General features: G+C 41.6%; 1 protein-coding gene across 4 annotated transcripts in view; it reads left to right on the top strand.

Annotated features, from left to right (window-relative positions):
- The window catches only part of PPP4R1 (protein phosphatase 4 regulatory subunit 1), a 53,967-nt gene that overhangs the window by 37,527 nt on the left and 3,609 nt on the right, over positions 1-12,831 (top strand). For all 4 annotated transcript variants that reach the window (XM_066624936.1, XM_066624935.1, XM_066624937.1 and 1 more), the window contains 5 exons: positions 5,817-5,992; positions 7,484-7,582; positions 8,677-8,862; positions 10,701-10,862; positions 11,159-11,259. In XM_066624936.1, the coding sequence (XP_066481033.1) occupies positions 5,817-5,992; positions 7,484-7,582; positions 8,677-8,862; positions 10,701-10,862; positions 11,159-11,259 (724 nt within the window). The remainder of the gene's footprint in view (positions 1-5,816; positions 5,993-7,483; positions 7,583-8,676; positions 8,863-10,700; positions 10,863-11,158; positions 11,260-12,831) is intronic.

Genomic DNA, 12,831 nt, shown 5'->3' with positions numbered 1-12,831 from the left:
GGTTTTATCTTATGGTTAAAATGTCATTTCATTTGTATGCTGCTTACTAGTATGAGTAAAAGCCTAATAGAAGTAGCTCAACTTTTTATTATACTAGAAGTCATCTTAAAGATGAGACTGAGTTTTTCATGTTTAGTTCTAACTTGAACTGTTCATAAAGGAAATGCTTCACAGAAGTCTATTTTTTTTTAAGTGCTAACAACAGTTATAATTCCATAACTACTTTCTTGGTTGTGAAGTAGAAGGGAAATGACAGAAGGGAAGTGAGGCCACTTAAGAAAAGCAGGGGGAAAATTACAGATTTTTTTTAAAGGATGTTGTGTTGCTGTGAAGACACTGTGTTTTTGCAACACTGTAGTAGACGCATGACAGAAGTAATGAGTGCAATGCTGTAAATGGTTGAGAGCTCAATTGAACTAAGCAGCCTGTCCTGAAAAGAGTGAATTTACCCTGTCTTTCTCCACCATCACTTGCATTAAAGGAACAAAATATGTCAAGGGTGGCTCCCCATTAAAGGAATTTTGAGTCCTGAAGAATTTAGTGTTCAGTACTTTGGCTGATTTCTAAAGGCACAATCCTACTTAACTTTCCAGGGTTGATGCAGCTGCAGTGCAGTCCCAAGATAAAGGAACAAACATTCTGTTACCTTGAGGAGGCCTTCAGGACTGTCCCCCTACTGCAGGATGCAGCACACACCCCATTTGCTGGAAAGTTGGATAGGATTGGGCCCTAAATCTAGTTTGTGTAATCCAGCAATTCTACCCCATTTTCTTCCTCCTTTGCTAGCACAGTTTTCTGATTCATTTGCCCAGGCTGTCATTTGACCTTTTGGTGCTTTAGTTAGTGATCTCAAACCTGTATATCTGACATGACCCCCTTAGATGCTTGAAAATAAAATCACATGGTTTGCTACAGTCAGTTGAATTATGTTGTAGTCTGGGCAATAGAGCAGAGTACTTTAAAAGTCAAAATGGGAATGGCATTAAAAGCAGCTGCTGCTTGTACCAGGGGAATTATAGAGTGTGGAACTCCTTTAAAACAAATCAAATGTTGCATATGATGATGCATATGGTAATGTGTTGGGTTAAATGTACAAAGTTCAAAGCACATGAAGCATGTGGAGAACGTTTGGTAGAACTTGGAACAATCAGGCCAAAGTGGAATGGGCATCATAATGTAGGTATTCTTAAGTATATAACAAGTATACGCATGTCACATCACAAGAAAAGTGTGACATGCCCACTAACCATTATCTGGCAGTCACCCTATGGCACAGTTTTTAGTAAAAGACAGGTATGTTTTTATTGGAACCAGTTAAAAAGAAAACTGCAGGTAAAAAAATATGGAAACAGAACTTGATCATAGCTTATACCAGTGCCAAAAGCAGAACACATGATATTGATATTGGCACCAACAAAGCTATAATAAATGTGTAGTTGGAGTCAAAGCAAAGCATAAAATTAAGTAGAAGCTAGTAATGATGCTCCCAAACTACACTATGAATGAATGAATTCATGCCATTAATGAATGCCATTCAGACAAACCCCTACAAATAACTCTTCTGCTTTTGTTTGCTCTTCAAAAGTTATCCTGAAATTGCTGAATCACCTTTCTTGTTTTTATATATAACACCCTTAGATCAAAGAACTGCTGTTGTTTTCAGAACACTAGAGCAAATGCCATGTCATGATTTGTGGTGGCTGAGGGAGAGCTCTAAGTCTCTACTTCTTCAAATATCACATCAGCCATGAGCTCACTAAACAGCCTTTAGCAAGCAAAAGCCTTTAGCTCTCATGCTCAGCCCACGAAAAACCAGTATGGAGATAACAGCTATTAATATTTATTTTATGGATTCAACATACGTGCAGCTCAGCTCAAAAGTAAGCAAGATTTTCCTTGTGCTGGACTTTGCTAGGACCAACTCTCAGATTAGTTCCCAGTGTCTCAGTTCTTCCATTTGTAAATTCAACACTGAACATAAGAACATAAGAACAGCCCCACTGGATCAGGCCATAGGCCCATCTAGTCCAGCTTCCTGTATCTCACAGCGGCCCACCAAATGCCCCAGGGAGCACACCAGATAACAAGAGACCTCATCCTGGTGCTCTCCCCTACATCTGGCATTCTGACTTAACCCATTCCTAAAATCAGGAGGTTGCGCATACACATCATGGCTTGTACCCCATAATGGATTTTTCCTCCAGAAACTCGTCCAATCCCCTTTTAAAGGCGTCTAGGCTAGACGCCAGCACTACATCCTGTGGCAAGGAGTTCCACAGACCGACCACGCGCTGAGTAAAGAAATATTTTCTCTTGTCTGTCCTAACCCGCCCAACACTCAATTTTAGTGGATGTCCCCTGGTTCTGGTATTATGTGAGAGTGTAAAGAGCATCTCCCTATCCACTCTGTCCATCCCCTGCATAATTTTGTATGTCTCAATCATGTCCCCCCTCAAGCGTCTCTTTTCTAGGCTGAAGAGGCCCAAACGCCGTAGCCTTTCCTCATAAGGAAGGTGCCCCAGCCCCGTAATCATCTTAGTCGCTCTCTTTTGCACCTTTTCCATTTCCACTATGTCTTTTTTGAGATGCGGCGACCAGAACTGGACACAATACTCCAGGTGTGGCCTTACCATAGATTTGTACAACGGCATTATAATACTAACCGCTTTGTTCTCAATACCCTTCCTAATGATCCCAAGCATAGAATTGGCCTTCTTCACTGCCGCCGCACATTGGGTCGACACTTTCATCGACCTGTCCACCACCACCCCAAGATCTCTCTCCTGATCTGTCACAGACAGCTCAGAACCCATCAGCCTATATCTAAAGTTTTGATTTTTTGCCCCAATGTGCATGACTTTACACTTACTGACATTGAAGCGCATCTGCCATTTTGCTGCCCATTCTGCCAGTCTGGAGAGATCCTTCTGGAGCTCCTCACAATCACTTCTGGTCTTCACCACTCGGAAAAGTTTGGTGTCATCTGCAAACTTAGCCACTTCACTGCTCAACCCTGTCTCCAGGTCATTTATGAAGAGGTTGAAAAGCACCGGTCCCAGGACAGATCCTTGGGGCACACCGCTTTTCACCTCTCTCCATTGTGAAAATTGCCCATTGACACCCACTCTCTGCTTCCTGGCCTCCAACCAGTTCTCAATCCAGGAGAGGACCTGTCCTCTAATTCCCTGACTGTGGAGTTTTTTCAGTAACCTTTGGTGAGGGACCGTGTCAAACGCCTTCTGAAAGTCCAGATATATAATGTCCACGGGTTCTCCCGCATCCACATGCCTGTTGACCTTTTCAAAGAATTCTATAAGGTTTGTGAGGCAAGACTTACCCTTACAGAAGCCATGCTGACTCTCCCTCAGCAAGGCCTGTTCGTCTATGTGTTTTGAGATCCTATCTTTGATGAGGCATTCCACCATCTTACCCGGTATGGATGTTAGGCTGACCGGCCTATAGTTTCCCGGGTCCCCCCTCTTTCCCTTTTTAAAAATAGGCGTGACATTTGCTATCCTCCAATCTTCTGGCACCGTGGCCGTTTTGAGGGACAAGTTGCATACCTTAGTCAAGAGATCTGCAACTTCATTCTTCAATTCCTTAATAACCCTTGGGTGTATGCCATCAGGGCCCGGTGACTTATTGATCTTTAATTTATCAATGAGGTCTGAAACATCTTCTCTTTTAACCTCTATCTGACTTAACTCCTCGGTTAGGAGGGGCCGTTCGGGCAGCGGTATCTGCCCGAGGTCTTCTGCCGTGAAGACAGATGCAAAGAACTCATTTAATTTCTCTGCCATCTCTAAGTCTCCTTTTATCTCCCCTTTCCCTCCCTCACCATCCAGAGGGCCAACCGCTTCTCTGGCGGGTTTCCTGCTTCTAACATATTTGAAGAAGCTTTTATTATTCCCCTTAATGTATAGCAGAGAAAAAACACTATAGTGGATTCTGACTGTTGGCCACCCCCATTCCTTTCACTCTAGGACAGGGGTCTACAAACTTTTTGGCCAGAGGGCCGCATTAAATATCTGGCACGGTGTAGAGGGCCAGAAAAAAAAATTAAATATAAAATTTATACAAATAAATTAGAGATGGAACTTAGATGAGTGAATAAATGAATGAATGGGCTCATTCATTCAACTTCTCTGGCCCTTAGAACACCCTCCAGATGCAACCAGAGCACAGCTCCAATCATGTTCGGCCAAGTGGGTCAAAGGCTTTCAGGGGACAAGAGGTTGGCCGGATAGAGGATTGCCACGGTTTGCATCTGGCCCGTGGGCCAGGGTTTGTAGACCCCTACTCTAGGATATGCAGTCTTGCTCAAGAGTTGCATCAAAGTATGCAGTGAGTTAAAGCTCTATAGTTCATATTTTAGGAACCTAAAATTACAGAATTTGCATATCATTGTCATGAACATGGCATGCCTTGAACTGGGAGCATGTCATCATCTGACATGCGCGTCACAATTTTTCTGAAGTTAACTATCAGATGTGAAATACTTCAGTCAATGAACAGTACTGATTCTAAGACTTAATCATGCTCAAACATTCTACTGCAACTGTACATGAACAGTTCTACAACTTTTATTTTCAAATATTTATAGACTACTTTCCCATAAGTTCAAAATGGCTTACTAGGAAAATAAATAAATAAAATACTGAAAAACACACTATTAAAAACCATCATCTTTTGACTCATCCTGCACATCTTTTAATCCTTGGCCAGCTAAACTGGAATGTACCTGGGGTATGCTTGTGTAAGGGCCTGTGCAAGGTCTGTCAGCTACCTTAAAGCTTTTTCCCTGGAAGTTCCTGTGAGAAGCTGGGTTCAAAAGCAAATAACCTGAACTGCAGCTGGCCATTCCAAAATGCATTACATAGTGTCTTCTCTAGAAATGTGAGGTTAATAGTTATCTCCTGCCCTTACCATCTTTACCAATAACTCAGCTGCACCTTTGTGATAAGATACTTCCAAGCAACAAGAACCTGGAAAGTAGACATGCATAGTTTATATTTTTAGGAACATATATTACCTTGCTGTTAATTAGCCTGTTTTTGCTAATTTCTGATGAATGTCTGAAGATGTAAACACTTAGCCTATATAATCTTGTGGTTAACTTAGCTTGTGGTTCTCAATCCCTGTGAGACACTGGCAGGCTGTGTCACCTGTTGAGTCACCCCAGAATTCTTCTGTAAGCTTTGTGCCCTTAGATTTTGGACAAATAAAGCTCCTTTATGACACCTTTGGACTAGACTTGCTTCTTCCTCAGATCCTAAAGAATCTCCATTTCAGAGCTAGAGCTGGGGCCCAGAACACTCTGTTGCAACTTTTCTTGAAGTCAGTTAAGATTTGCACACAGCCTTCCAGGCAGTAGCTGTAAAAGCTCTGTTTCTAGTAATGGAATACAAAGCTGATACTTATTTGAGGAATGTAGTTGTTGTGGTAGCTGAAATAAAGAAAGCCAGTCCCTCTTTGTAGCAAAGTTGCTTTATTTTTTATTTAGGAGATTTTTATCACATCCTTTGGCCTCCACAGAGTCTCCCAAGGCAGCTCACATCAATTAAAAGTTACAACACAATCACGAAAACATAGACTCCTCCTCAAGCAGTTGGTGCCTCCTGGCCACTTTGAGCTGGGAGAAACAGAGCTGCCCCATCAGCCAGTGGGAAACAATGTGGTGATAATTCTTCAGCTTGCTAGCCTATCTTCTTCATAAAGGCACTTGGTGCCTCATGGCATTGCTTTATTGAGATGCTTGCATCTATAGTTATGAAGCCATTATCTGACACACCGTATATACTTCCTTTCATGGACAGCACAAGTGGAGGTGCTCTCTGCTGCTCTCCGAGCCTCAAGTTTGGACCCTCAGGAAGAGACTGCAGCAGGCATTGGCAAGTTGGCGGATTGTCAGAATGAGCTGAGAATCAAAGACCATCGGAACTGTAAATTAATCCAGGACGATGCCGTGCCTTTAATTAATGATGCTATTGAGGTAAATGCTTAACGAAAAGTACTTTGATTGGACAGTCCTTTATGCTGGAAGAGAAATGGCTTTTTTTGTACGTTGTAGGAAAGAATACATACTCTAGAATGAAATAACTGACACTACCATATTGCTACCTTTTTATATTGATGTTCAGAGTATTGTTAAAGTAGTTAAAGTTGCTAAGATTAAATCTTAGTATTGCACCTAGTACAGGGAAATTTTAGCAAAGTGTTACTGCGGCTGGCTTGCTGCACTGGAAGTTTTTCAATTCAGAAACGGGTAACAGAACAAACTAAATGGCAAAATTGAGGGGAAAAGTGTAAATACGTACACAAAAACAGTGTAAATGTACTCAAGAGGGTTCATATATATGTGTTTGTATTTACTTACTTATTTACAAATTTTTACCCTGCTTTATCTTCCTGACAGGCAGATTGCTAAAATCAGAGTATCAGTAGATCTGAAAATGAATTAGCTAATATACAGCCCAATCCTAACTTGTGCTGGAACAGGCAGGCCAGTGGGCCTGCGCTGTATCCAGTGCAAGTTTGGAGCTAGAATCGGCACTACCTGAGGCAAGGAGAAAACTTTCCCTGAACCCTGTGTTGCGCTGCACTGGCCCCAATGGGTCTGCTTGGATCTGTGCCACTTCAGGAGGTGGTGCAGACCAGAGCTGCCAGAGGGTGCCTCACACAGTCCAGGAAACGGGGTCAGGATCTGGCGTAACTGTGCCCGCCTAACCCGGGGGTAGGATTGTGCCCATAGATTCTAAATACAGCTATATTGGCTCTACATTTTTACTCATCATTGCAAAACTTTTAAAAAAAGTGTAACTTGCAAGCTGGAGAAAATTGAGCAAGCCTACAGTACACTTTTAATGTAACTTGATGAAACAGCGACATATACAGCGTGCATACCCCTGTCATCATGTTTTGCTCTCTCTATATGCAGTTCAATGTGTGCAAAATATACATTCTGAACATGGACCGTATTTTCCCTAAACCAACTTTTCTCAACATTTATCCCCCACTGTACCACTTCACATGATCCATCTATTGGAAGTACTACTGGAAGTAACTGGTGATGACATCGTCAGTTACTTCTGGATTGAGAGGCCAAATGCAACTTGACAAACGCCAGTAAAAAGTTCAGGGTGGACAGGAGGGCTTTTTAGAGTGTGTGAAAAGCATGCTGTGGAGTTCTGCGCACCAAGCCTCCTACCGGTGTTTGTCATGTCTCGTCACTTGTCTTGTATTATAAGAGTGGTGTTTTTGGTGGGGGGGGGGGGGAGACTATACTGCTTGGTTCCTTTTTCAACTTGTTTATATCAATGGTTTATCTTTAAAATACTCCTATTCCACATTGCAACCAAGTCTTGCCCTTCTGAAATGCTAAAAACAAGTACCACTATGCGAAATTATGCCATGGAACTAAAGTACTGTTTTTGATTGTGCTAATCTTTATATGGATCTGTTGTTGTTTTGCTTTCTTCCTTAGGACATTGTGGAATCTGCTCTTCATTATATTCATAATGATTCAGATTTGAGCACTAATAGTAGTTTCAGCCCTGAAGAAGAGAAGAAATCTAAAATTCAGGTATTTTGAAGAGCTTTTCTCATGCATATTATAAATTGAAAGTTCCTAGAAACAGATTTACCTCTAGTTCTCTAATCGTGATATAAATCTACTTCTAAACATAATTTCTATTGGGCAATTTGTCTTGCTTTAACTGATCAATATAATTTTTCCTTTCTTTCATAAACAGAATTTGAATATTTGGAGTAGGACATACTGTATTCCTGCAGTTGGCAAAGTAATTCTGCTACTTGCACACTTGCCTTGAGAGAAACTGACATAGTTGTATTATGTGAGGCTGTGTGCATAGCTTGTATGATGTATGTAAGGGCTACTGTTGCTTCAAGGCAAGAAGAAAATATGCAGCACATGCACTCAGCATAGTAGTATCCATTCTCCTCAGTGACCACCTCCTTTGTATGCTTAGGAGCTGTGGTGGGGAATTTATCCAAGTGGTTACCCCTGACTGTGTTTGGAGGCCGAGCCCAAGAACTCCATTGTCAACATCTCCAAAATGTGGATCTTAGGGATGCATCCATGTACCTTAGTGCCTGTCCCTCCATAACAACAGGAAGATCAGCCGATTTCCGGCCATGTCTTTTCTTGGTTGTCATAGCCAAGAGATACAGTGGTGGAGAGCCTCCAACTGGCTGCTGCCGTGTCAAACTTCTTTACTGTTGGTGTTCTTGTAGCTTCTGGGGTCAGTGGCACTGAAGAGATGATCAGAAAGGAAACATCTCTCCTTTTGTGTTTAGCCTGAAATCTTTGCTAGATGTGATTAGCATAAATGAGGTAATTAGATCCTACCCTTTTGCAAAACACTCCTCAGGTTGACTTGTCCAGCGTCCTGCATAATTGTGCATAATTATTGAAGCAAATAGTAGACTAAAGTCCACCTGAGCTTCACCAGCTCATTCACCCCAAATGAGAGGAGCACTTGCCATGACATCCCAGCTTCTGTGGAATCCTGGGCATGTCCTTCAGTAAAAGAGGGTGGCCTTCAAGGAGCTAAAATCTCTAGGGTGTAACCTTGCATTCTTAGCAAATTTATCAATAATTGCTTGTGATGAAGTATTCTCTTGAAATATATTTTAAAATTCTGCCTTCCGTTTTAGGACATTGTACCTCAGGCCTTGCTGGACCAGTATCTATCTATGACTGATCCCTCTCGAGCTCAGACTGTTGATACAGAGATTGCAAAGCACTGTGCCTATAGCCTTCCAGGTGTGGCACTTACATTAGGTAGACAAAACTGGCACTGCCTGAAAGATACCTATGAGACTCTAGCCTCAGATATGCAGGTAATTCTATATCTCTGAAAAGAATCTGGATATATTTAGTTGCTCTGTAGAATTGAATTAATGTGCTTTGGCTTCCCCAGTATTTCAGGTGTAAATCTAGAATGCGTTGGTACTGACGGTGCTGCCTAATAGATGTGGTGGAAAAACAGAAATGTTGGGCCAAGATTTCTTTTGTACTTGTCCTGAGTAATGATCCCTAAAACCGTTTCTAAAAGTTCACTCTAAAGATGTTGCATCACAGATGTAATGAAGAGAAGTGTTGAAATGCCAGAGTTGCCTGAGGTTTCCTCTTCCTGCCTACCGCTACAAGTGGAAGACATTTAATTTCTTGTAACTTTGTATTAGCAAACAACTTAGTTGATTTGGCTTGGCTTTGTGGCCAACCATTACTTGTGGCCATCACCAGCCCCTCCTCAAGTTTTCTGGCTAAAGCAGGAGATCTGACAGAGATGAGGAAGGATCTTTTTTTTCTCACTAAGCACCAGGCTTTGAGGAGAAAAGAAGTAGTGGGTGTTCCTCTCACTGCTTCCTTTTCTCCATCCCCAGCTCATGGTGCTGAGTAAGAGAAAAGATCTCTCCTCCCCTGTTCTTGCCAGAGAATTCAAGGAATAGAATCAGTCTTGTTACACTTTTTGCAGGGCTTTTGTAGAAGTGGAAGTCTTGCTGTATGGTCTTGATTCAAAGTTCAGCACTGAGACGGACCTCAACTGTCTCTCCCCCCCCCCCATTTTTTGCAGTAAACTCTGCGGACAGGATCTTTGTACCTGGTGTCCACGATACGGGTAGTGTTTGGAGGAGAAAAAGTAGTAGCTACAAGTGACTTTGGAAAGTCAGTTTGTGGACCCCTGTACATTTATATTTCCAGCCCCAGCAAGAGAAAATGCCTTTTGAAATTTTTCTGCACCCTAATGAGTTAGCTCATAGATCTGCAGTAAAAATGTTTCATCATGATGTAACATGATGTTACATGGTCCACCATGTAAAGGACCAAACTTCCTTTTTAACCGCTGTACAGTAAAAAGCACTAAATCCACTTAACCAGAAGATGAATTAAAATCAAGGATTAGAAAAGAACTTTGCTCCTTGCTGACATTATTCCAAGAGATTTCTGTAGCATTAAATCAAGGCTAGACTTCTCCAACAACATGAAATTAAGCCTCTTACTTCTAAAGTTCCAGCAAAGATGCAAGATAGGATAAAGGACCCAGTATGAAAATGCTGCAAGCCTAGAGTTAACCACCAGGCACCCAACTCTTCTAATGATAGTATTAAGGTGTTGCTGTGCCTCTGTTGTTTGTCCCAAACACACAAAGGTCTTCTGGAGCTTAAAGGAGGAGGCAGGACATCTGTTTTTCCCATTGCCGCCAAAGCTACTTTAGTAAAGACATAGAATGGGGGCAAATATGGCAAACATTCTGGGTATATTGCACCTCAAATGAAAGTTCTGCCATAACTAGCAGTGACCAATATACTGTATTCCTGATCCTAAACATTTAGAATGATCATAATGTGTACTGTTTTAAGCAATGGCCTGTATACCATGCTCTAAGCACAGATTATATAGTGGTGAAACTTGACATTATGGGAAATAAATGGCTGTTGCCAAAAACAATAACCTGTACTGTTGTGTTCTCCGGTAATGTGTTCTCCAGCATGATGTGATGAATTAAAAATGGGAATGGGCCATGCATTTTATATTGTGAAAGGGAGATGGGAGTTCCCTTTTTTCCAGCAACAATTCTGCAATTCCTGTAATATCTAGTTTCATCCAGCTTTGTTATTGAGCCAATTTATAAGCCATAGTGACTTGTGGATTAAAGTGTGCTGTTTTCTCTCAGTGGAAAGTTAGAAGGACATTGGCGTTTTCTATACATGAACTTGCAGTCATCCTTGGAGACCAGCTTACAGCTGGAGATCTGGTTCCAGTCTTCAATGGTTTTTTAAAGGACCTTGATGAAGTCAGAATTGGTGTGCTTAAACACTTGCATGATTTTTTGAAGGTATTGTCTCCTTTTACACATCCCAGTATAAACTTGTTTTTTTTCCTTTTCCTAAGAACTTTTTGGTTCTTAGATGATTTGTAAAAACTAGAGTAAAACTTAATTATCTGTTATGAAAATGAGTTATTTACTGCCATGATTGACATTGCATATTACTTTACATTCTTGTTCCATGATGTTCCATGGAGATGTTACAAGAGTTTTTGGAACAACTTTGCTTTTGGTAGATTTCTTCATTGCTATAACAGTGTTTATAGTCTGTGTGGCTTTGACCATGATCATCATTATTATTCCAGCTTCTTCATCCTGATAAAAGACGGGAATATCTTTACCAACTTCAGGAATTCTTAGTCACAGATAACAGCAGAAACTGGCGTTTCCGAGCTGAGCTGGCTGAGTATGTTTAGTTGTATATAAAGCTTTGCACTGCTTTTCCATTACATAGTTTGTCTGAATTTTGATACTCCATCATATTAAACCAAGCTACCATGCCATACTTTCATGAGTACTTTGCTTAGGGCAAAGCTCTGTGATTTTTCTGTCCTCTGCAGTGTGCTGTAACTCATTTTTCTGAAAGAATTTATCAATTAAGGCTGCAATCCAAAACACACTTACTAGGGCGTAACAGTGGAATCCTATGCATGAACTCTTAGAAATAAGTCCCATTCAATAAGACTTACAGGTGGTACCTCTGGTACCACAAGGGACTTCTTCTGCACCCCCTTCGGTTACAGAAAACTGTGGATAATGAAACTAGTGGTTTTTAGAGCCCACCTGTGCTCCGAACATGACTGGAGCCTTGTTCTAGTCGTGTCTAGAGCCATTCTGAAGCCTGAGCTTGTCCACCCATGGCCTCTGTGGGCTTCATAGTGCTTCCCAGAGGCAAAAAAGCCACTTTGGGTTTTCGTCAAAACTAGAAGTGATATTTTAATGCCTTTGACAGGCATTAAAGGGCCGGGGAAGCTGGGGCATAAAAACGGCACTTCCGATTTTGATGAAAAACTGGCAATGGCGCTTTTTGCCTCTGAGAGACATTCTGAAGTGGGCAGATGCACGTGACCTCTGTGGGCTTCAGAAAGCACTCTGGTGGCAACTGGAGCACAGCTCCAGTCACCTTCAGAGGGCTCAGGTTGGGCGAAGTCTGGCTGAATATGGGTCTAGGGGACCATGTTGAGCCAGATTCATGGATGGAAAATCTGTGGATAAATAGGCTCAACCTGTACTTCCTGGATAGCAGCCTAAGTCCCACTGAATAAAAAGGAACATACTTCTGACTAAACATGTATAGGATTGTGCTGCAAGGCATGCATGCTATATTACTTTGAGCTCCCTAAAGAAAAGGTGGGATATTGGTTTCTTTTATAACCCACCTTCTTTCTCCAAGCAATGTACGATATGTAGAGTTCTCAGGGAGTCTTTTGTCCATGCAGTGATCAAACTCAGACCTGCTTAACTTTAGCCAGTGATACTTTGGACATGATCTGATCCCAGATTTGGTAAAACAGAAAAACCAAAATCTCTTACTTGAAATAAATTCTTCAGATTGGAAAACCTGTTCTAATTTAACATGCATGATTTACACTGGTTGTAGAATGTATGTGTCAGCTTTGTAAGCAACAGTAACAAGAGGTTTTGAGAGTCTGGTAAACACACCTGGCCTGGAGACCAGCCACTCTAGCATGGCTCTTGGTAGGCTGAGAGGGAGGGAGGATGTTCGTTGTTTCATGGGAATCATCCAGTCATCAGAATCATCTAGTCATCATCTACAGTGAACATGCACTCCTCCTATTTTAAACTTGAAAGGTCAATAACCAGCATTCTGAATTATGTTTAGAAACTAGCTGGTGACAGTATATGCAGTCCCTGTAATTAGGTCTTGTGAACAGTCCAGCCACTGTTTTCTAGACCAGGCGTGTCCAAACTTTTTGGCAGGAGGGCCACATAATCTCTCTGACACTATGTAGGGGGC

The sequence above is a fragment of the Tiliqua scincoides genome, chromosome 4 (genome assembly GCF_035046505.1).
Source record: "Tiliqua scincoides isolate rTilSci1 chromosome 4, rTilSci1.hap2, whole genome shotgun sequence".
In the NCBI taxonomy this organism is placed as follows: domain Eukaryota; kingdom Metazoa; phylum Chordata; class Lepidosauria; order Squamata; family Scincidae; genus Tiliqua; species Tiliqua scincoides.
Note: the sequence above shows the minus strand (reverse complement) of the source record. Positions and strands in the feature narration are given on the sequence as shown.